Source organism: Trichoplax adhaerens, genomic scaffold (genome assembly GCF_000150275.1).
Source record: "Trichoplax adhaerens TRIADscaffold_21 genomic scaffold, whole genome shotgun sequence".
NCBI lineage: Eukaryota > Metazoa > Placozoa > Uniplacotomia > Trichoplacea > Trichoplacidae > Trichoplax > Trichoplax adhaerens.
The window spans coordinates 1,050,861-1,076,806 of NW_002060962.1; the positions used below are offsets into that span (position 1 = coordinate 1,050,861).

General features: G+C 31.1%; 4 protein-coding genes across 4 annotated transcripts; 3 read left to right on the forward strand and 1 right to left on the reverse strand.

Annotated features, from left to right (window-relative positions):
• Positions 1–286: 286 nt before the first annotated feature.
• TRIADDRAFT_61177 (uncharacterized protein) lies at positions 287–2,922 on the forward strand (the record flags this gene model as incomplete). Its single annotated transcript, XM_002117054.1, has 5 exons — positions 287–607; positions 926–985; positions 1,104–1,313; positions 1,591–1,648; positions 2,735–2,922. The coding sequence occupies 5 exons, from the start codon at positions 287–289 to the stop codon at positions 2,920–2,922; spliced, it is 837 nt and encodes a 278-aa protein (XP_002117090.1).
• A 4,652-nt stretch (positions 2,923–7,574) lies between these two features.
• On the forward strand, positions 7,575–10,446 carry TRIADDRAFT_61178 (uncharacterized protein; the record flags this gene model as incomplete). Its single annotated transcript, XM_002117055.1, has 4 exons — positions 7,575–7,928; positions 8,315–8,524; positions 9,447–9,504; positions 10,289–10,446. The coding sequence occupies 4 exons, from the start codon at positions 7,575–7,577 to the stop codon at positions 10,444–10,446; spliced, it is 780 nt and encodes a 259-aa protein (XP_002117091.1).
• A 3,162-nt stretch (positions 10,447–13,608) lies between these two features.
• Positions 13,609–16,530, forward strand: TRIADDRAFT_61179 (uncharacterized protein; the record flags this gene model as incomplete). Its single annotated transcript, XM_002117056.1, has 4 exons — positions 13,609–13,989; positions 15,348–15,407; positions 16,235–16,301; positions 16,394–16,530. The coding sequence occupies 4 exons, from the start codon at positions 13,609–13,611 to the stop codon at positions 16,528–16,530; spliced, it is 645 nt and encodes a 214-aa protein (XP_002117092.1).
• Positions 16,531–23,817: 7,287 nt separating this feature from the next.
• TRIADDRAFT_61180 (uncharacterized protein) lies at positions 23,818–25,724 on the reverse strand (the record flags this gene model as incomplete). The annotated part of the gene is made up of 5 exons (XM_002117131.1): positions 23,818–23,948; positions 24,287–24,356; positions 24,641–24,850; positions 24,992–25,057; positions 25,398–25,724. 5 exons carry the CDS (start codon positions 25,722–25,724, stop codon positions 23,818–23,820), a joined length of 804 nt encoding a protein of 267 aa, XP_002117167.1.
• Between the last annotated feature and the right edge of the window lie 222 nt (positions 25,725–25,946).

Consider the following 25,946-nt stretch of genomic DNA (forward strand, 5'->3'; position numbering starts at 1 on the left):
AATTGTTTAAAAGAATATCATACTATCAATTTCTCATGATTAATGCATTTGGTCGTACTACATAAAGCATAAATTTCTACTTGCATAATAAATATTTTCCAAATCTACAGTATTACGGAATAAATTCAAAAGCTAAAATTTATTAAATTATAATTTAACAGTTTTACGTTTTTACCCTTCGATAAAACGAATGAGCTTCTACTTGATATTTTTAGGAAACGTATTTGACAATTTGTAGAGTCTAAACAGATATTGCAAGTTTTAAAATACTATATCTGCCGCAATAATGGTGCAAAACATGCCGCAAACCCAAATTATGGAGCAACCGCCAGAGCCTCATCAGCAATCGCAAATGCTTGCAAGTCCTTACATTATTAATCAGGGCTATGGCGGATCTGTATCCAGAGTCCTACCGCAAAGCATTCAAATCCGTATCCGCACCGTAGGCTTATTTATGTTGATTTTGGGTCTACTTTCATTAATTCTAGGTGTTATTGGGTTTTTTCTTGATGGATATACTATCTATGACGATACCCCCTCATTTTCTATTATTTGTAATGTACGAGCTTACGTGTACCTTGGAACCAACATATGGTGTGGATTTATTGTGAGTATACTGTTGTGTAAAGATCCTGTAAGCCTTAGCTTAATAATATAGTACGATAATCCTTGGTAGTTCTCTATGATTGAACGAGAATAGATTATTAATTCCTCATACGAATCGATTAATTCGTCTTTTGTGATATTGAGGCAAAAATTTCTTCTCATTGTTCATTCTGACTTGTTAAGATTTGCTAGTATCATCTAAGAATATCGGTATTAGCAATATTCATCTTCATCGTACAGATTGATTAGGATTTCCTAAGATATTTTATACGATGGCTAATAATTTATTATCGTTAATAATACTTTCATTTGATTGCAGTATGCTCTCAGTGGAGTATTTTCTCTCCTATCCAATCAATTCAGGGATAATGCTCATCTGGTATAGACTACGCTGATGTTATAATAGCTTAAACAGTTTATAACTGAAGAATTTTGCTAATTTATTTCGGAAGCTTTCGATCTGATATGGCTTCTAAATGATTACTTTCTATTTGCAGATGAATACTTTTTATGCTTTCAGTATTATCAGTTTTATTATGTCTTTGGCTCATTTTGGCTTAAGCTTCGGGCTAATGTTTCATGATGGACAGCATTGTATCTTATGGTATAATGCTGTTTCTATGCTGATATCTATTGGTAGTTTTGCTCTCTCTCTCGTTGTCATGATTGTACTTGGCCATCAAATATATTGCAGATCTAATCTTCGGGTAAGTTAAACTACTACTTCTGGCTGCTGCATGCCATTGCATAGTTCACTCAGGTAAACGATTAGTATTAAGCTTAGCATATAAAACAACTACAATCGCATTCATATTTATGTTTCTGAGAAGTACTGCATAGTATCATGTATAATTATGAATGTCTACTTTTTGCTTTGCTCTTTTTCAAGAATAAAGCATGTTGTTAATTGCTAAATCTGGCTAATAGCAAATTAAAATCGTTTAATTTTAAACTGCTTTTATATAAATTGGTCTTTAATTACAGAATGCGATTTCAGTTCATTATATGACTGGCCATCAACTTGTTGCTTTCGGCCAACCAGGTATTTTGTTAATTCTTTAATGATTACTCTTAATTGGGATATACTGTAATAAGCACTAAAATAGAACTACTTTAATCGTAGTTAGCCTAATTTCGTTCCAATTCATTTGAGAAATATTCTAACCTATATATTAATTGCCTCAATTATTTACGCTTTTAAATAAATCGGAAGTTTAACTTAACTACGAGCACTTAGCTTAACTATTATTCTTATTAGCCAGTAAGTTTACCTCAAAATTATTATGCATAAAATTAATATACCGAGATTATTATGTACAGTTACAAGGCAATTGCTATTATAATTTAGTCCAAGATGTCAGTATATCTAAGGTAGCCATAATTTACGAAATCAGGCACTTTGCAAAGTTGAGTAACTTAATATTATTACACTACTAAATTATTACATCGGTGCACACCGGTATACAGAATAGGAAAATTTGAGCAATTTACAGATTTCAATTCAATTCAAGGATGATTGTTAATATTTTATCATTAATATCATTAAAATTTTCAAATTATTATGGCATAATTATTATGTAAGAAAGAATCACGCAAAATTTATTAATTTAATTAAGATCATTCAGCGATAATAATTTCTTCTATACAGCGCATTATTATACTACTAGCAGAAAAGAGAGTAAATATAGAACTCTGACTTTTTATGATTGTAGCTACCCTTTAATTCTGTTCTTGAAGAAATCCAGGAACAAAAATAATTCTCTTCTCGATCGTAATTTAAGATCGATAGACATATTCTTTTTACTTTCTTTACAAACACTATAATAAGTTGTTTAAAATTTCACATTAATCAATTTATAGAATACATTTAATTGAGTAATTACCATACTGCATACCAGTTTCTAATCGAGGAATAGTAGTTGCGAATCGCTACAATGAAATAATGTTTAGTATCAAGAACTAAACTCTTAGCGATTTTAATATTTTCTAGCAGCGATTATACTTAATAAGGCTACTCATATGATTCTCTAAAAGTGCGCTTAATTAAGATGCTTTAGCCATTACTACATTGCCTTGTAGCATAATTAAATGCCGGTATCATCTTAATTTGCTATGAATGCATTCTTAGTACCAATGGGAGTCGCTTATTCCGCTGGGCAACCTGTTTATGTCCAAACAACACCTAATCTACAGTATACAACTGAGATGAACCGGGCTGCAATCTTTCCACCACAGCAACCGCCACCTCAATATGATCAATTGGTAGCAATAAATCGAAACGATAATTCGAAGGAAACAGAGAATATCATCGGCTAATTGTCTTGCACTTTGATTGCTAATTTTTACTAACTTGATCTAAAAGCTTATGCAATGGATGATAAACAACTCATTAATTTAACCCTGTACATATAGTTTAAGTTAATGTTATAACTAACAGACAAATGGATATATACTGAACTTACTCAAACTCACGAAGTACGCCGATTATATTTATTGGACAGTATTCTTCATTTAGTTCTATAATATTAAATTGCCTTTCTCTCAATGTAAAATCCGTGATATTTTCAACTTAAATTTATTTCTTAGTATGGTTCTTCAATAATGACAGATGATGTTAATCATGTACTTCAAATCGTTATGAGACTAAAAATTTTGTTAACACAACTACTCATATTTAGATTTAGACGATCAGTAAGGATGCTAGTGGTAAAATTTTGATAATCTCTAAGGCAGCGTTACAGACACAAATACGTGCAATATTATTATTTTTTACTAAGATACGATCACAGTCATTATTGGATTCTAATTACTACTATTTCTCAGTGACTTATGAGATAGCGTGCACTTTACAAAGTAGTACTCAATAATCTTAAATACGGTAGAGCTTATCATTATTAATACAAATATATCCATGTATCCATAGCGAGATTAACTAACTTAAATAACTATAATAGTACTGTTGACTAAAAGTTTATGAACAATGTAATCAGTTGTTATCTTTACCACATTTGGAAAGATAGATAAAAATATACGTTGCGATGGTGCTAGTAAAAGCCTTTACTATATTAATTATTAGTTAACGTTGGACTGCAAATAAATTTTTACTGAAAGCTATTACTATCCGTTGACGTTCTTAGGTTTGAATTTTATTACAGCTTTATATTAAATTTTATTAAAAGGTGATATTTAATTCTAGATATATTATAATTTCGAATATCATTACCACAGTTTTTAATCTGTAACAAGTTGATTAAGGATCAGCGTTACAATTCCGGGGACATTGTTACGATTTGAGGTGGAATCCTCCCGACTTCGCCTCAGATCTACCTTAACCTCTAACTATGAGGGTTAATCCAGAAGTACTCACTACCACTTCCTTACTTATATTTAATATTTAATCTCTATTCGCCTTCGTTTACAATTGCAACTACACTTCTTGCAACTCCGCTGTTGCGTTACATCTGCTATCAACTAAAACTAGACTGAACTAAAACCTGCATATTTGTGTAGTGATAATTCTTTTTAAAGGTATCGATATTACTATGTAAGTATGTAGTGTATTTGGATTGTACTGTAACTGTAATCTACTCTTAAATATAGATATTTTATATTGCTATTAAATACAGACACATTTACAGTCTGTTCGCTCTACATTCAAATATGGCTTACTACATTTAGTTATTACAGTCCTCGCTATTTTCTACTATCATCTGCTATTCTATAACCTGTTTTGGTATATGTTGTATCTAATCCTACAATCATGTTCTCTGCATGTGTTCTAACGCCATAGCTATAAATACCACCGTTTTCTACCTTAGATTTCTTAAGTTGCATTATTAGTCACAGTTAGAATTCACACTTTACTCACGGCAGCTACCACGCTGATCTACCGTAATTATCACATTGTACCTAACTACTATCTACAATATAGTATCCTCTTTTCTTAAGCTCCTTGTGCAATTCTCTGCATGGCAACTAAAACCACATTATCTTACTCTTCGAACCCTCCATAACAAAGTACAATACTTATAGTAGATTATTGCACCTGTACCCTTAAAACGATGACCGAAAGTATTACTTAACATAGATATAAAAAGCAATTGACAACAGTCTTCATTAATCTAACAGGCATCTCAAAAGTAACCAACGAGGAATAACGACACTGTTAGAAAATTACAGAGATGCGTGACTCGATTCCTATCATAATTTACTGTAGATTGAATGATTGCCTGTTGATAAATTGAAAGCAACTCCATTTTACTACCTATATTTCAGCAAGTAGAAAAAATATCTTGATGAATAGACATTAGATTAGAACTAGTTACAAGTCTATTTTTTATTCTTCTACTCTTAAATTTACTGGAATCATTTTTGAGAAATTTGAAAGAATTTTTTTTCGTTCGGTATCTATAGAGATTTAATTAGACTAAATTCTACTGAAGTTTATTTGGCGGTTGCATACTAATGTGATCTAATTGCCTATATGCATATGTGATATTATCAAGTCGAATCAATAGTATACAAGTATTATATCGAAAGGATCAATCCCTATTGGTGGTCTGAATAACTTTTTAAATTGATTAGATAGGCTCCTTTTGAACCAAGAACCAATCATATGATCATCAATTGTATCAATATTAATATTTTACTACGCTCAGTTTTAGCTTGATTGGTTCCGCTATAACCCATTGTAGATTTAGCTACATACTAACAAATAAAAGTTAAATTTTAAAGCTTACAATTTATCATATCTTTAGTAATGAACTAATACGCTAACAGCTGCGTTACTGTATGTCGTATAGCATCTCAATAGTGTTGACATTAGATGACGCATTTTATGTAGATAGAAGTTATACTAGGGTAGCTTGTATTCCCAATTTTGTTAGTGTCGTGCTAATTCATTGTTTCAAGTTTTAATACTTGAAGCCTTATTAGTATCGATAATCAACTAATAACATTACATTAATCCTAATCTGTGATATTTTAGATCATTACCGTAACAGTTTTCGGTCAGATCGGAAAAGAAGAAAAATCAATTTTCAAGGTAGTAGTCAAAAAAACTTGCTTATATTTATTTTATTTTACTAGTGCCTTTATTCCCGTATTTCGAAAATAGGAGAGAATAACAATTTTGTTATTCTAATAAAATAGCACTCTTTGATTAATTAAGCATGAACAGAAAATTGTTAAATTTTTCTATAATGTATATGTACTGTATGAAATTTTACATTCTTAATTGCTTAATACTATAAATTAACGTTGATCAAAAAACAAATTGCTAAGTAGATCTTTATTAGAAAATTAATGCTCGTGCTTGCATTGATACTTTTGCTTCTAAAAAGTCATAATTTATATTGCTTATTGGTTCTTGACTACGAATACATCTTTACAAACGGCAATTATATTATAATTATTCTTCCATCGGCCTGCTATAATTATGAATGTGCAAATAAAAATGAAAATTTTTCTTTATTTATATGGTGTCTCACAAATCACAAATTTGAAGAAAATTGAGTCGCCTATCGTTCCTAGTTGATTTAATTTTATTCGGTTGATTTTCGTAACATACTACTTGATGAAATATTTCATGAAGACATATTTAAGGGTAAAGTATGATTAGTATGCTTCCGTTGCTGCTTATAGCTACGATTTATTACTCGCATTTAACTAAAATGGACATAAAATCTTACTACAGAGCAATGAAATATGCCGTAGTATTCCATTTATATTTGAAAATTAATTCGCTCGTTTTTGTAAGCCGTTATCATTTGTTTCATGATTCATTCTTTAAACAAAATAATCAAGTAAACTGTGCAAGTTAATGTTTTAAATTAAATCTTTTCTTCTCGACTAGTATCTGCCAAAGCTAACTCAAAGTTCAATTTGCATAGGAAAAACTAATTAACTCATTTTATACGTATTATATCAATCTCCTGTGAACAAAGTCATCATTTTGGGTGGTTATAGTATTCTTGCAACTACCTTAATGCTAAAATATTGCCATATGGAAGTATATGTAAATTAAACTTTTCTTCTTCATTATTACCATCTTATGAGCTTATAGTTCAGAGTAACTCGAAAAATTAGCGTCCTTTTCAACCATTTTCCATTTGTTATACCAATTTTTCAGTGAAACTATATCAATATATTGTGTATGGTACTCTTATGTTGAATCTTAAGCTGCTATTTGCATACAAGAATTATAGCTATTTCCTTCTTATGTATGCACAATGTAATAGTAATAGCACTATTCTGCAAGTTTTAATGTATGCTACTCTGTGGTTCTACCTGAAAGTATACTTTTTCTTCGTGACTTATATCTATCCTAACACGTCCAGTTCAATTTACGATAAAAAATTTATCGTAACGACGTTTCCTGAATTGCGAAAACTGCTTCAATTTATTCTATGTGTCTGTTATGGAATCCGATTACTTTATAACGTGAAATTAGCAAAAATGCAACATACTATACCTACAGTACTTTAATTAAACGTTTACGAAATAGGGATTTTTCTTAATGTTGCTGATCAGTGTGCTTGTAATTCACTTTACTTCAGATTACTTGCTAACTTTCTTCCAAAAAATTTTTTTGCCCAAGAGTATCGCTTTTTAATGTATGCCTCGTATTCTTACAAGGAATCGTAAGACATTTTAGCAGACGATAAAGTAGAAAAATTTTCCCACAAATTCTTACTTTCTCAAATTCTTACTGCCAGACTATCTTCCTGAAAATTCTTACATTTTTTTCAAGACTATAGCCTTTAATGCGCGCTTTGTATTCTCACAAGCAATTTTAAGTCATTTAAGTGACTAATAAATTTGTTATTGGAAACAAATTTTGTTGAAGGTATACTTGGTAATTTGTTCATGCACTATTTGAAACCATTTTTGTACATTTCAGCAGTCATTTTAGATAAATCATCTGGTTAGAGGTCGAACTTGACGTGCAGCCAAAGCCTTTCTTCATCATGACTACCGTAATTAATACGCCAAATTTGCAGACTATTCCAGCTCAGCAACCTCAAATATTGCAGCACCCACAGGTAATGCAACCGCCACAAATAATCCAACAACAACCACAAGTTATTCATACTCCAATTCAGCAAGGCTGCTGTGGTCCAATGCCAAAAATTATACCAGATAACTTGCGACCTGCAGTATTTCGAGTGGGCATTTGTGCGTTAGTGAATGGTCTTATATCCACCATTTTTGGTATAGTGGGCTTTTTTACCACCAGTGTTCGAATTCAAGGCCACCATTATACTTATTATTATTCCAACGTTCTGGCTTATATTGCTCCTGATATTTGGTGCGGAATATTTGTAAGTTGCTATAAATTGTTGATGTGATCATTAATTGATAAGGTATTGAATCCAATTAATGACTGCATGACTAAATAATAGTGATTGAAATTACTACTAATCCTATTAATAATTCGGATCTGCAATTTTCTATACTTGCGCTGTCTAAATTAAGATGCTTGCGACAATCTTATAGTATGCTTTGAATGGACTATTTGCCATATTATCGGATCGTAACAGAAGGAATGATCATCTAGTAAGAATTATAACCCATTTTGAACAGATAGTTTAAGATTTAATTTTACTTAGTCACTTCAATCTGAGCTCAATTAAGTAAAATTACGCAATAATGAAGTTGTATATAGTGAATTCTATACTATATTTGACGGACAATATTAACTTTATAGATAAACAGCTGCTATTCCTTCTCTATTATGAGCTTCATTTTGTCGCTCTTCCATATTGGTCTCAGCTTTGGCTTTATTTTTCATTACCCATCTCATTTCACAGTTTGGTTCAATATTGTGTCGCTGATATTAGCGTTGTGTGGATCGGCTTTCTCCTTAACCCACCTTATAATCCTTAGCCGCAATTTATATTGCAGATCGAATGATTCGGTAAGTGTGAAGGTTGTTAATGGTCGTTACTTCTGAGTTAAAATATCGAGAAATAAAATTGTCTAGGTCCGATTAAATTAGCATGCAATTACGCTAAAATATAGCAAATACAAATCTATTATTTATAATCCTTGCTTAATCTTGAAGCTAGACCAATCGATAAATATAATTGTGAACTAAGGTTTCGGAAATGTGAAATATGCTGCTAGACAGCTTATTCGCATTCATCGATGTATAGAATTCCTTTAATTAGTACGGTAAATATCATGCCAAAACATGAACAGTATCTATCTAAAAGGTATAATTTCTTCAGACAGCTTATTTGCATTCATCAATGGTCTATATTACTGTAATTAGTACAATATCATATAAAAACATGAACAGCATGCACCTGATTATGGATAATGCCAATAAACTACTAATAATCCATTCTTAGTCTTGATGCCAGACTGATCGATAAGTGTTTTTGTGAAGTAAGATTTCAGAAATGTACGGTCTCCTACTAGATAGCTTATTAGCATTTATTGATGACCTGCAGTATTCCTCTAATTAGTGCAATGTAATGTCAAATATGAACAGCACGCATCTAAAAGATAAGATTTCTTAAGATAGATTATTTATATTCATCGATGTGCAATACTCCTCTAATTAGTGCCATAAGTGTCAATGTGAACTAAAATTTTCAGAAATGTACGATAGACCGCTACAGTTTATTCGTTTTCATCGATGTGCAGCAGTACTCTAGTCGGTATAATATTATATCAAAACATGAACTGCCTGCATCTAAATAGTGTAATTTCTGTTGAGAATACCTATAATATTATTCCAACTTCTCCATTCTAAGCTATTTAATTCGATAAATTATAAGTTGTTTTTTATGCAAGATACATCATTATTCAATGTCTATTTTTACTCATTACAGAAAATGGTTGCTGTTCAGTATAACGGAAGCAATCAAGTTGTCACTTTTGGACAACAAGGTATTTCCAGCACATTTAATAGCACTTTTAATACAGCCACCGGTAATTTATAGCGTAGACTTTCATTTATGATTTAAAGATAGTATACTGATGCAGTCTTGCCTAACAAATTTCCTCGTATAAAAATTATGATAACTTAGATTACAGTTATTCAAATTACGATTAAATGATCACTTATAGAGGGTTTAACAGAACTCCACCAGGAAGTTGTTTGATTTTATTCTACTTAAAAGTATTAGCAGTCGGTCGATATAGAGAGTTTAGAGGAAACAGATTCATATGCAACCATGACTGTTAATGCATTAGATTATTTAAGAAGATAGCCATGATGGAATGGTATAATTTGGGTGAACTTTATTAACTACATAATAGTAGATTTAGTTTAGATACCATATACCGTTGTTTTGCAATAATCTCATCAGATCGACAATTGGAGAATGTTTACTTTATGAATCAAGGTAGTATATATTCAAAGTATTAAACTTACTGAAAAGTTTTCATGCCTTTTATTGATGCACTTTTAATCAAACAATTGCAATATCATACCATAAGTCACTACAGTAATCTTATTAATGCCCTTAAATAGAGGAAGCACTTGCTTCATAAACGTAGTTGATACACTGTACTTTAGTTGGGTACTTTAACTGAAGCATCATGTGCCGGCGAATTTAATCTCTATAATTGCTCTATATACAATACATTCTGTTGCAATTTAATCGTGATTAATATTCTATCACGAAAGATGGTATACCGCTTCTAATTCAGGATTTAATTTTTGTATTAGCTATCGTCTATCCAACGTCTCAGCCAGTATATTTACAGGCTGCACCCGGGGGACACTATACTACAGCTATGAATCCTAATTCAGTAGCACCTACATCAATTCAGCAAGTAGCACCTCCACAATATGGAAATTTACCTCAAACCAAAATATCAAATTAAGGAGAAGTTTAGTAATACCAATATCGCTTCTTCTTGGAAAACCTTTCCTAAAAAATAGCTACGGACGTGGATTAAGCCTTTTAAAATGTAAGAAACGTAGTATTGGTGTTTAAACTAATTTTCAGGGAGTTTAACTTTTACTATTAAACGAATTAGAATACGGTAGATGCAGGCTTTGCTTACAGTTAAGGGTTCATTCGAGCTGTTTTTATATCATGTAAATAAAGTACTGCAGATTGGAATATTCTGATTTTGTTGACTGTACTGCATATGTGGTATTGGGATTAGTTAATAGGACTAGGAAAGAATTTAATTTATGTATTAAATCTGTGAAAGTGTGTGGTGCAGCCCCCCTCCCCAAATATAGCTTAGATTACGATTCAAGATTGTACGAAAAGAGGCTAAATTACGCGCAGGGTTGTAAGACTGCATAAGTGTCTAATTGTGGAAGATATTTACAGTACGTATTGCAGTAATTGTATTGAGATGCTTATTTTAAGAATTTGAGATAGTAATAGATAGCGTTAATTATGTTCGTACTATGAGATTTGTATTGTGACGCTTTAATTAGAAGTGCGAATTATGAATTGATAGCACGATAGTAAATTTATATATGATTTTGAAACCTAATTGCTAAAATATGATTGTGTTTGAAAGAAAATCATTTTGTAACTAATTGTATGTAAATTGTGAATATTGCTGTGATAATTCATATAGTCCAGAGATAGTCCTATTGAAGCTAGCTAGTTCTTGGTAGTTGTAATACGAACCTAATCTATGTAATAAAGTGAAGTTTACAAGAAACTGCATTTTTGGTATTTTTGAGAAGACAATTTATCATAACGTGATTTTAAGAATTCTATCTAACTGTGAAATCCAACTAGTATTACAGGCATCTTCATTAAGATTAGCCACAATTTTAAATAAAAATTTTACCTCAAGATTTAATCTCGCTCATTTATAATAGATTGAAAACTAGTACTAACTGCATTTCTGTTCATCTACGATTAGAAAGATATATTGTAACTTTGTATATCTACTTCAAGCAATAGTTTTAATAGATCTTGCAACTTTTAGAACAACATATTTGCTCATTTAATAAATATTCTGCATATAAATATTTCTGATCTACAACCCTTTAATGTTCGCAAATATTTTCATATTATAATTATCGAAATTCATTTACGAATTAATATAATTCGAAATTATTTGATGATGATACGGTAGTAGAAGTCATCGTCTATCGAAAGATTTAGTCTGATGCTTTGTTATTATTTTTATTCACCGAAGCATTCATCTATTACACAATCTAGAGCTTTTTACTGACATTGCTAGAGGGAGAGCGTATAAAAGCATAAATCTTCAATTAAATAGATGACTCATATACTTATTCTTGCAAACTCATCCACTTAGATGTGCGATTAATTTTCCTTGAATGAGTTCCGTAACGAAGATTATCCATAAAATTCAGTATAACCAGCAATCAGTTTAATCATTATTGCAAAATTTAATTAGCACATTTTAATGGATTTAACAGAATTTGTGGCATATAGAGTGAAATAAAACTTTATACTGTAGCATTAAAACAACAGTAAACCCGTCTTTAATAATTATAATCGCATCACAAGCTATAAGAACAATTTCCATCAGGTGTTAATAGTACTTATAAGTATTCACTAACTTATAACTGGAATACCCATAAATATGTGCATGGAATAATTAGTTAGCTCGTAGATAAAAATTGATACTACTCTTACTTGATTCTATGAAAATTTTTCAGTTAAACTATGCTTACTATTGTCTTCTACTAGCAAAGTCGAACCGTAGAAATACACTTTCTTCATGCTCCATAAAACTGATCCATAGACGGAAACGTATACTTAAAGAGACTAAGAATCCATTAAGTATATACTTGTCACAAATCAGCTTCGTGACAAGGATAACGTACAACAAATCTCTAAATTACTAAATTACTATAGTCTCCGGGATTCAGTATCCCTCTACTATCTCACAAGAATTTAGACGCCTTTGATTCTATGTTAAACTCAACTAGATAATTGAGAACTACTTTATTCAACTATCTGACGGGCTTATATACCCTTCTACAGCAGCTAACATTCACGAGTCCTCTTATAAAATACTTAGGCGAGAATATCTACTAACTAATTTTTCACACTTGTACTACAATATGTCCATTCACAGAATCATTTCAGTGCACATTACAGCACAGCATTAAATTTACTGTAACACATTTATAATTAGTGTAATTCCTATTGTAAGTAACTAGTTGTAATATATTATCACTATATTATATTAACCAAATTTAGATAGCTATTTCTTCACGGTAGTTCGTACCGTGACAGTACTATATTAAAGAAGTAAAAACTCTATTAGAAACTAAATCCCTATAATTTGAAGGTTTTTTAATTTGTTACTTATCTAAAATAAACTTAACAAACATACGGCGTTTGTAGAGGTAGTTGATAGTGATGGTATCGCTAGGCATATCACCTTATATATATATATTATGACGTTTAACTGACAGCTATGACGTTTCTTCCTGTACTTAAATTCAACCATATGGAATTATTAAATATAAATTACTACGTGTCAGTGGTGAATGAAATATATCAGCGTGACTGGCCAAGTGCGGTATTAAAATGCATACAATATTGCAACCATATTTTTTTGGACTATTTGAGTTCATATTAAACTCCAAGATATGAATGGTTTTGAATTTCAACTATCCTGCTAAATTTCAGGTAAGATGCTCAGATAGAGTATTAATACAATAGCATATACGTGTATCCCATGTACTGTAATTGAGGTTCCTTAACAAACTAATCGAAAGACTTCAACTCCCTGTTCTGCCATAGGCATTCCATAGCAAAGATGATGAGTTATAAAATAAATATAATTATTTGTAGGAAGTAGCCTTGATAAATTTTATGAAATTAGCATTTAGCCCTTCTACTAGCATATAATCTGATAGAAAGGTATAACTGCTAGCAATTACAGCATTGCTTGACTAATTTGCCACTAAAATGTAAACTTGGAATAGATAATATTTGGATAATATAATATCACCTAAATATCCCTTTTCTATTCGAATAGTGTTCATATTTGAAAGTATTTCATTGCCATTAAACCAAGTGTCGAATAATGTCGGGTTTATCAAGGCAGCAATACGTGCAACAACCGCAAATGATGCTGCAACCAGAACAGCAATTACAAGCAGCCCAGCAGCAACCTCAAATTGAATCACAAGTGCAAAGAATTCAACAATATTCAATGGCACAACAAGTACAAACAGAGCAACAGCAACCATCATTGGGACAGCAGATGTACATGCAGTCACAATCAATGTCACAATCTTATCCCATACAGCAATCACACATACAAATAACTTATCAGAAACAAGCTGCACAACAAAGTTGCTGCTACTCTTGCTGCTGCAGTAGACCTAGAATTTTGTCGAACCAAATGCATTCCGTCAACTTTAAACTTGGTATTTGCATGCTGATTGTTGGCGTAACTTCGCTGGTATTTGGCATTATTGGATTTTTTACCACTTCAGTCTACTACGCAAACGGTCCTTATCATTTCTATCATTTCAATGCATTGGTCTACAGTATATAGGTCCAAATATTTGGGCTGCAGTATTTGTAAGTCCTACTTATATAAAATTAGGACTACTACTGTTATATCGGTATTTCTTGTATTCTTGGGTGTCCCATCATTAAAGCTATCCGCCACACTTATGTTTTCTAAACTACAAAATGAACTCTTGCATCCAAATTATACTTTATAGTTCGATGATCACTCACCTGCTCAATTATTAAGATATTTATTATGGTAATTATTTACTGCCCTTGAGTGAATATCTAATTAAAAATTATATAGAATCATGATGAATGATTCTTGCACAAATAGTTACTTCTAGACAAGATTTTTTAATTTAACTAAGTATTATGACCGTCTGACACTAATCATTTAGACAATGAGAAAAAAAAATTAATAGGTAATATGTTTCATTAGTAAGATAGCTGAGCTTCTAAGTAGTGCAATATTTAGTCGAACTCGCTTTAATGGCTAATTAAGATAGCGTAAAGCACATCAATGCTGCTAATCTTTCCATTAGTGAATGTTAAGCGAACAGATGTTTATTTAAATTGCTTAAAACAATTATTAAGATAGCAGATCGTTTATTGATGTATTCTATATGGCTCTAATAGTAAGAGCTAAATCGGCATTCTTAACGTATCAATGGTTCTATTTACCGAGTAATTATCAAGACTTTTTAATTGCCTGGAGCATTAACTGAATCTTTAATATATTTATTAGTAAAAAATGCCGATAAATTGCATAACCTCAATGATGAGAAATGATTAATATTATACTTATTCGGTTTTTAAAGAATTGCTATTTATGCAATATTAGATAGGTTTTAAGATAAGTAATCTTCTTATTACAGATTTTTAGAGAGACAAAAATAGAGGACTAGCTGAGGTTGAATAGTTTTCGTTAGTAAAGTTAGTAATTTTATCAAAGTAAGTTTTAGTTAGGCATAAGTAAATGATTAACTTTTGGCGGCGTTGTAGTCACAAAGAATGCTAATCATCTTATTAGTACAATTTTCAGCTAGGTACAGCTAAATAATGAATTAATTGGCATTTCTAAAAATTCCTTTTAAAATTAAATTACAATTTTCCTCAAAACAATAGTTAGTCTTTCATCTTATAAATTCTCCTACAAAATATAAGCATGTACAGTATGTGAGTATCGGATTATATTTTATAGTAAGCCATCTTTTTAATAATAAAATGATTAAACTATTCTCATTTGAAATTATCTCAATAATTCATCAAATGCGTAATGTTTTCGTCTAATTTACCTTGCAGTACATCATCAATGGTGCTCTGGCAACAGCAGCAATTCGAAACAAAACCAACATTCACCTGGTTAGGGATATACCATATTTTGTTATCGCATATACCATTTCTATGATTAATTTATTAGTTATAAATATTATTAGTGTATAACTTACCATTTTGCTAGATATGTCTGATTTATAATGATGGCTATTATAATATTGTTAAAAACAGAAAAGATAAAACCAGTTGCTACTTACTGTAGTTTACTAGATTCATATTAAATCATCATTGCTAAGTGTTTATATACTTGAACGTGACCGATTTCGCATACGGTCACGTTCATACTCGAGGTAACCAACAAATTTATCTTAGACATCATTAATAGCAGCCAAATAAGGGTGTTAGAAGTGTTTTAAACATTTTTTCTGACCTAAGTCAAACCTTAACTTATATTTACTGATAATTATCTATCCGCTATAGATGAACAGCTTTTATGCCTTTACGATCATGAGCTTTATCTTTTCAATGGTTCATCTTGGCTTATGTATCGGTACAATATTTATTTATGGCACTAGATCGTCCTTGTGGTATAATACTGTGTCCATTATATTATCTTTCTTTGCACTTTCCATCGCCTTAACTTTCACAATAATTCTGAGCCGATATATCTATTGCAAGAAAAGCAACTCTGTAAGCAAATAACGAAAATGGCAAATTATGCATTATAAATGCTCCATTTTATGGACATCTTAAAGTCTGCTTCAGAGGCTTAAATTATTTAGTATTTATATGTGTATTGCAAGTGTACTGCTTGTAAATTCTAGGTTAAATAGCAATTTCAGGACCACAATAGAATTATAACATGCACTGAGGCATAACCTTCTTTTAAATTTTGACTATTATTCAATTAATAGAATATACCTGCTGTCCAGTTTTATAATCAGCCGGAAGTTGCTCTACCACCAAGGTTGATGCAAGCAGGTAGATAGTTTCTCTTTGAATTACAAGTTTTATCTGTATAGATTAGCAGATATCTTTAACTTTATTAATTTCTATTTACTCAAATTCATTAGGAACGGCCTATCCTTCTCCAGTCTATAGGAAAGACGAACAAATAACGCCGACTGCATACAATCCAGGTAATGTAGAAGCCATGTCTAAACCAATTCCACAAGAGCTGCCTCAATACTCTAGTGTTGTAAATCGGTAACATAACTGAATGGCATAAAAGAAATAAATGATATCATATTTTATCACAAGATTTAAATCATCAACGGTCTTAAGGCTGAATACATTTTTGAGTAACTACCATAGATTACTGGTTAAGGATCTTAATTTTATGCAACTGAAAATCAAGTAGATCATATAAGCGAATTTCATTTTTTCTTCAATGCTATATACAGTAAATATTTTCTAATTTGAATAATTTGTGTAGCGATATATCAAGTATTACTTCTCGGCTATTTAGTTCTAAAAATTAAGTCAGGGTAACTTATAATTTCTACAAGATCAATACGCAATCTTGTTGATTTAAAATTGTTTTTGCTTGATGCATTTGATCAAATCGAGGATGATACTACACTGCTTTGTATTTTATTTGATAGTATTAATTTTGGAATGGTTTTAGCTCATACAATATAAACGCTCTTTTAGAATACTTTGATTAATAAAAAATACCATTTTTAAGCTCGAATTGTATAATCTTCTATAACTATATTATGTCATGATTGAGTCTGACCTAAACTGGAAAGTAATCATAATCTGCCGACATAGCTGAGACTAAACTGGGATATGTATGACAGTTCTGTTTTACATGGGAACAAATTTATAAAAAGAAGTTCGTAGAATGTTCAATTTGGTACAACTATGGTTAGGAAGCTTACCGCTAGTGAACACGGCATCTGCTAAATCCTACTTGAATTTCTCTACCACCAGAGTAAAAAATAACCAGGAATATCTAAAGCGAAATTTCCTTTATAAGGGGAAAAAGTTCATAATAGGAATTCCGCAGAACTTTCAAAGCGACACAACTTATAGTAAGAAAGCTGTACACGAACCTTACATTTGCGTAATTTTGCTGAAATTTTAAATTTTGTCATAGACAGTCATGATACTGATAGCTGATTCTTACATAAGCAAATTTACCGAGATACAGTAAATATTGGTACGTACTAAGTTAGCTTCAAATCTCAGCAGTACACCGGTGTCTATTTGTATGTTTACTTTTACGGTTTGATATTGATTACGAACTGAATTACTTTGAAACAACATAAAACTATATCTAAAACTATGACGGAACTAATTAACTGTTTGTATGTACATTCAAATCTGTAATTACTATTTTACCATTATGGAAATGCTTATAGTTTTGGAAATTGTTGATGACCAACTACAGTCCGTCGTTAAAGTTAATATTAGCTATTTCTTTAATAATTACTACTTAAGCTTAGAGCATTACTTATAATTTTCAAAGATTAGACGTTAACAATTTAAACATCATGACTGACAACTAAGAGAACCTAAGTTTAACCAAGAAGGCAACACTGATAAATAAATAATACGAAAGGAGATTTTCGTTAGTAATGTAGATACAGTTTCTAAATTATAAGTTCACTAAAATTTTAACTCATTCTGGTTCACTAAAGTAAAATACAAATTTAAGAGGTACTATTTTTGGATTCGATTGTATAATATGTAGGTAGGCTGGTTTAAGAGCCTATTCTGCAGACATAACTTAAAAATGATTCATAAATAACGTACAAAAAGCGAAAAAATTTATTAGTGATTGTATAAGGAACACTTTTGTACAATTATAAGTAACTATGCTGATATTTTGATTAATTTTGTAAATTTGTCTCAAACATAGTCATTTGATAGCGTACTTATGAATAATTTATAATAGAATGTAGAGGTAAAATAGAAGCAAATCAAACTATTGGTTGAAGTTTATTCTAAAAGATATTTTTATATTCTCTTATCTGTTCTATATATCTAGGCAAAAATAGTGTTCTTCTATTGCTATATCAAACGCAAAATTTAATATGGGTAATGAAATTTTAAAAATATGTTAGCTACTTTAGTAATGTTTGCTATATTTATAATACTGGTCTACATTAAAAAATTCTCATATTGCCATACATTTTCAGTTGATTCCATAAAACTATTTTACTGAATACAATGAAATTCGTTAAATCTTAAGAATTTAGTTGCCGAGCTACCTACTAGATAAGAATACTTTTGGATAGGTGAAACCTAATTTGCACCACGATACTCAAGCATATAAGTAGTCCAAAATGCAATTCACAAAGTAAGTTAATATTTACTTGTTAGATTTCAATGAAATCTTAATACTTTAGCTCTGTATTGATGGAAAATGAAGCAGAAAAAGCTAAAGTAGGAGAATTATATAATTTTATATCTTTTAACCTACTTTTACGTATCAATCATCTTTCAATGCAAGGCTAAAATATTTTTAAAATTCATCCTATTATGCATCAATATTAGTATTTTACACGTTAATTACCTTTAGAGTAGCTCATAAATTGTTTTTTAATTACGCAACTTGTGCTTATATTCTTTCTTTAGTAATACAAAATGCTATCATAACACACAAACTTCACTAGCTAAAGTTATGGCATTGATCTGGGCTATACTATTTCATATGGTAAATTTTTACATATCCATATTAAGACTTACAAAAAAGACTATACGTTATTAAATATTGTATACTCACCCAATTTTACCTTGCAATTATAATCACTTATTTTTATAATACTGTACATAGCAATTTCTTTAACTGATTGACTTGCTGAAATCATATAAATTTTTTAGATTAGTTACTAACCACTGCTATAACTTTATAATAATCTTCTCTTCTTAAAAGTATGACGAAAGCTATACTGAATGTAAAGGCAGATAATGCTATGCTCAATGATATAAGTTTGTACCAATAGATAGCTCGAGTATATCAGTAAAGCATGAAGCCAGAACTGAGACCAATATGTACACCAGAGAGAATTAAGCTAAGCATGGATGAAATTGAAAAGTAATTCATCTATTGAAAATAGCAAGAAAAAATGTTTAAGAATCGGTAAGGTAGGACAACGTAAAAGACTGTTATATTTTATATACTGTAGTGGTATCGACATCACACGAACGTACTATTCATACACTATTTTACTGCTCACAAGACACAGTTGCAAAGATGCCCCAAACTGCATACTGCAATGAAATATAAATGAAGACAAATATTGTAATTGATCATAGGCTTCGTATAATAGCTTAAGGAAAATCCACGCAGGAATAAGTAAAAAACATGCTCAATAAAATGGAAACGGAAATATATTTTGGGTATGGAATAAGATATAATTGAAAAAAATTCCTTTCAGGAAAATAGTTTTAACATCCAACGAGTAGTGAAAATTCCAATGATCCCAAATCCTACACTCGCAACGCCAGTCAGACATAATACGATACCAAGTCTTAACTGAGCGGCATGAAGATGCAAGGGCAAAGATTTCTCGCATGGTATACAACAATTTTCATTAATAGCTTCGTCGTGATTAATTATTTGAGGCGTCTGACCTGGTAACATTTTAGTAAGAGTTTTCGTTTCTTGTGCATCTTGGACATATTTCACTAGGACAGGAGTAGCCATCCTGCTTTGAAATACTTTAATTTTATTGTTAGCTCTACAAGGGTAAATCAAACATAGGTTCCTCATTATATCTTGGGTTCACAAAACAACTTTCGTGAACGTACCTAAACTAGTCTATCTACTCTTAAGGTTTCCCGACTAACTCCGGAGATCCTCAGTAAAGGAAAACTAACTTATTCCTATACCATAGACAACGAGTCCAACGATAGGTTTAGGTTATTAAATATTTTATTACCAGCTATTGCAACTTAGTACCAGTGTACTCTAGCGTAGCCTTCGTGGAACTCAGATTAAAAAGTAATGATCAAGCTTATATACAGTTTCATATATCACACAAATAAGATCGGTACTAATCTTTGACATTAAATTATAGAATGTACAATACAGATCCATACAGGCTTACTATAGATTCGACTAGCTCGAGTGTTACTTATCACTTGTCACAAATTAATATTATTAATTAGCACCTTATTAACTAACATAATAATCTTTACAGCTTGACATCTTAATTGCTAACACCATATCCACGCTGTATATTACTAGGATAATTAATAACAAAACTCAATTAACAACTAGGTTGTTGCCGTGATCGGCAACCTCCATAATAATATTGTTACACATTTTAGATCAAAATATTATTCATTTCGGAGCGAGCTCCGTCACACTTGGATATTAGAACAATAAATTTCGCACTAAACTTTAGCAGCCTTAATTGAAGTATTTAATTTTTTAGCACCTTTTATCTTACTCAGTGATCGATTTTTATTTGCTGAAATAATGAATACTAATCGATTGCGCCAAATACTTGACTATGAATTGATCAAAATAATCCGATCTGCATTGAATAAATAAATTTTGAGAGAAAGGTTTTTGCTTTTTCCATACTGACTTTCGATAGACGAATTCTTCATTGTATTTAAACTTTTGATCACGTTGAATAAGGTTTTTATTTCATATTGTTTGCTACTCTCTACCCAGCATTGCAATGGCGATATATGGAAGATAGATTTTGTGTGAAGGAACCGCAATGCACTTAACTAGCACTGAATGATATATACTGATATTTTCTCTAAATCATGTGATCTGAAGACTCTACAAAAGCCATAATGACTACGATCGATACTGTAGATAGGCTTTTAATTAATTTTAATGACAGTCTGAGAAAGATTATTAACAAATCATACAGAATCTATTGAAAAATTAATGAATAAATTCATCACAATATATAATTAGGATCATTTCAACACATTCCACTATATTTCGTTGACAATGCAGCTCATCAATTTTTGACAGATACTTTAAAGACGAAAATATTTCATTATTACTAAATTTCTAATTAATCAAGATTTGCTGATATACAATATATATTATTGCTAGGTAATAACTTATTATTTTTACAGCATTTTTCTTCATTTTCAAGTATAATTCTTTAAGTACATGTCATTAAAATGATAATGTGATTGCCATGCTGTCAGTATTTAATAACAAACGCATTAAAAATTCCGTTTTTCTTTTCCTTGACTCATTGCTAACAGACAAAAAGCAATAGTAGCATGGATGCTAGCTGTCACGGTACGAACCACCATGAAGAGTTAATAACTAAATTAGTGTTTAACATTTATATATGGACTAATAATGACTTATAGTAAGAACTACGGTAGTTATTATTTTGTTGCAGTAAATTATGCTATTGCAGTAAGAGATTTCATAAGGTAACTAATATGAATTGATTATAGTGTTATGTCTTGTAACGCTTGTGATGAATATCCTGAAGATATTCAATTATAGATAATACATACCATAAATAATTCTGTGTGTGGACATACTGAAGTCTAATTATCTAGAATCGTTCAGTACATGTCCAAAATTATGAATAATGTCTTTATTAATTTAGCTAACCAATATGAGCTGAATTTTATGAACTGTTATGACTCATACATGATAGCTGCTGCCGAAGGGTATTTAAGCTCGGCAGATAGTTGAATAAAAGAAGAGTTTTATAGTTGTTTTAACGTAGAAGCAAAGGCGTCTAAATTCTTGTGCGGTAGCTACATATCTTTCACTTCCTCATCGGACAAGGCGGTAAGTTATTCCGTCCTCTGGCTTTCAGCATCTTCGGTTAACAGGTTTCAATCTACGCTTGAGTGAGCCATCTTCACTTATCGGCGTATCAGTTGATCAGGTTATCTTCGTAGACTCTTCTGACTTCTTTACAAGAACTGAAATTGGTCTTCTTACCTTTTTCTTGAGGTCAGTTTGTCGAGTGCTAGCGTACCAAGGAGTTCCAAGTTTTAGGGCAAAGTGGTTTCTTCTTCGGATCCCACCGCTGCCACCAGTGTCACAAAACAGCTTTCGTGAACGTACCTAAACTAGTCTATCTACTCTTATGGTTCTCCGACTAACTCCGGAGATCCTCAGTAAGGGAAAACTAACTTATTCCTATACTATAGTAATCAAGTCAAAACGATAGGTTTAGGTTAATAAATATCTTTATTACTAGCTTGCTTACGTTTGTACCAGTGTACCTTACGTTAGCCTCAGTGGAGCTGAGATTAAAAAGTAATAATCAAGCTTATATACATTTTCATATGTCACACAAATAAGATCGGTGCTAATCTTTCACATTAAATTATATATTGTGCAATACAGGCTTACTATAGATCCGACTAGATCGAGTGTCACTTATTACTTGCCACAAATTAATATTATTAATTAGCACCTTATTTACTAACATAATAATCTTCACAGTTTGACATTTTAATTGCTAACACCATATCCACGCTTGATATTGCTACAATAATTAATAACAAAACTCAATTAACAACTAGGTTGTTGTCGAGAACGGCAAACCTCTATAATAACATTATTAAACGTATTAGATCAAAATATTATTCATTTCGGAGCGAGCTCCGTCACAACATGGTTTGTTCATCTTAGTTAAGTAGGTAAACTTAAAGTCTACGTAAATACTGTAGCTTTTATCCCATTGGATTATTGATGGTCCACTACAAAATATTGTTAATAAGAATAATCTTGACAATTATAAAATAAGATAAAAATGTTACTATGCTGATTGTAGCTGCTAATGCTACGAAAATTATATAAAAATCCAGCTTTAAGTTATTGTAATACTTCTTTCTAGAAGTCTTTCTTCCTGCTAAATTTGGCTAGAATAGAGCTGCGAGTAGATTATCATTGTATAAAGGTCTTGTAAGATCCTAATTTTCTACAAATTTTGTAATTTTACGATCAGTTTAATCATAGCCTCACATGATCCAAATTAAGGGGGCTAGCAGTATGGATTTATTTTAATTGCAACCTGCAAATCTGAAATTATAATATTAACAGATGAGACTATAGTTGAAATATGTTCACTTTATTCAAAGGGCATTCGATGAATAAAATCGTTATAATATTTAATCGGTTATTATTTATTGATTTTGCCGTCTATTCGAATCTTGGATATTACACAAACTACCTACAAAGATTTTTAAAGCTTTCACAAATGATTCATCTATGAATAATAACGTCTTTATGATAACATTTAAAAGACTTGCTAAAATAAGCTATATGTTTTACGAATGATATTACTGCAATATGTTATCTCAGCACAAAACAAATCGTTAGCCTTATTAAAAGAATAAAAAGATTACTAAAGAAAATTTGGTAAAGAACGAAGCTCTTTGCATTACAATTATTGTGGAATTCATACAGTAAGTTGATAATTACGTAAGGGTAAAAGTATATGTATATAATATTTAGTTGCTATGAATTTATCCATTTTGATGTATTCCATTATAATTAGAATTTCAGAATCTTATTTTGTCTTAATGGCATAAATTAGGGATTACCACCCATAGTTTTTGTAGGTTCTGACTGATTGGTGGAAATCTGATTCGGGACTGCTGTGTACGGCCCAGGTTGAATAGCTTGCGTATATGTTGCCTGAGCGGGTTGGTATTGTATAGGCACTTTAATTATAAATAAGCATACAAAATCGAAATAGTTTATCAAGTATCATGCTTGAAATGATAATAAAAAATAGTATAAAGAGTAATTTGATAGTTTAATGTAGCTAATCCTATAGTGATATTACATTGCAAGCAGTTATTTGATGACATTATCATAATTTTATCCGGAGAAAGAAAATTCATAATAATAAATCTAGAATTATTTTTATCAATTAAAAAGCTATTTCATATCACTATACGATATGGGCGGACCATATTAAGCCATTTCCAATTGTCAAGTAAATCAGGCAGATTCTAAATTATAAATGCGTTTTAGTTAATCCTGAAATTGCTATTACCTTGCTGATTTGGATATTGTTGCATTGTTATAACGTGAGTTGCCGATTGATAGTGTGCAGAATGAGCACCCTGAATCAAAAATCATGGTATACCCGTATGTTAATGTGATATAGATGAGTTACCAATTGAATTGCTAATGAGATTATTTGTCTTTTCAAATACTACAGATGGTGATTTAATAGAAATTGAAGCTTTTATCACAGAATAGAACTATTAACGGTAGCTTCATTATTTGAATTCGTATGCGAAGTGGAATAATAACAAAGTAAAAAACAATTCTACTCTGCAACGTCCAGTTATCTTATAATCAGCTTCTGAATATTGGAATGAAGATACTAGATATGGTTACTAACCCCAGGATAAGATTTGCAATAGAGTTCTCTACTGAGTATTACAAGGAAAGTTAAAGTGGTAGCAGAGCCAGTTACTGCTAAGGCCAAAGATACAATGTTGAACCAGATAGAAGGAAGAGTACTACGACCAATCAAATAACCAAAACTGATGCCAACGTGACCAATGGAGGATACGAAACCCAAAATGGAGAATGCATACAAACTATTCATCTATTGTAATTAATATAAGTGAAATGGCAATCTTAAGCAAGCAGCGATGTCTTCCTTCTTTTTAAGTAATAAATTGGATCTTATTTATATATATACTGTCTGTAAGGTTGTATAAATATTTTGTGATCATTTAGAATTTACCAGATGAATGCTGGCTGCTTTTTGTTTCTTGTGATTTGCAATGGCAAAGATACCTGCCAACAGATACTGTTGCAAAAGTAATTCAAAATATTAGCTGAATACAATTCTGATTTTGAAGTTCATGCAAAACTGTAACTTATATAAAGGTAGGTTTAACAGATATCCTGAATAAATACATCGCTGTTAACAGTATCGTAGAACGGAGATAAGAAAGACTTGGAATACAGTGTTCATTTGAAAAAGAACATATTAATATGACTATGAAAGCGATAATAGTAGAAGCAGTTAGGAAGACAGCGGTCTTCTGGCGCTTATAGGTACGAACTAGTCATCGGTGAAATTTAAAAATACATGAAGATTAGATCAAGGAAATATTACTCAGGAAAGTTTGCTTATCAATACTTACAAACAATCCAGCCCAAATACCGCAAGCGAAAAAGGTAGTTGGATTGTAGATTAAATATGTATAATTATAGCCATTGCCACTATAAGTATGGACAGTATAGGTGGTAAAAAATCCAACAATTTCGAGTATTAAACTCACAAGACCAGTCACAAGTAATGTAACACCAAGCCCCAGTTGTGCTGGTCGAAGTTCCTCTGACAATGCCTTCTCACGCGGTATACAGCAAGATGTACTAACTCTCTGAGTTTCGTATGTTATTTGAGGTTGTTGTACTACTGTACATGGTACTGGTTGTTGATTGTATTGCGGTCGGATTACAGCTGCCATTTTGTTCTAATACACATTGATTGATTTAAAGCTTGCTTTTTACAGGATGCTCATAACTCTTCCAATTGCCGATAAGATAGGTTATATACTATTTACTACTTAGCCCTGCAGCTATCTACTGAGCATTTAAAGTCTTCTAATATACTGCTTGGAAGGCATTAAATACTCTAAAATTTATAAAATTATGCCTAATAACTGCTATAATGATTACTATGATTGTTA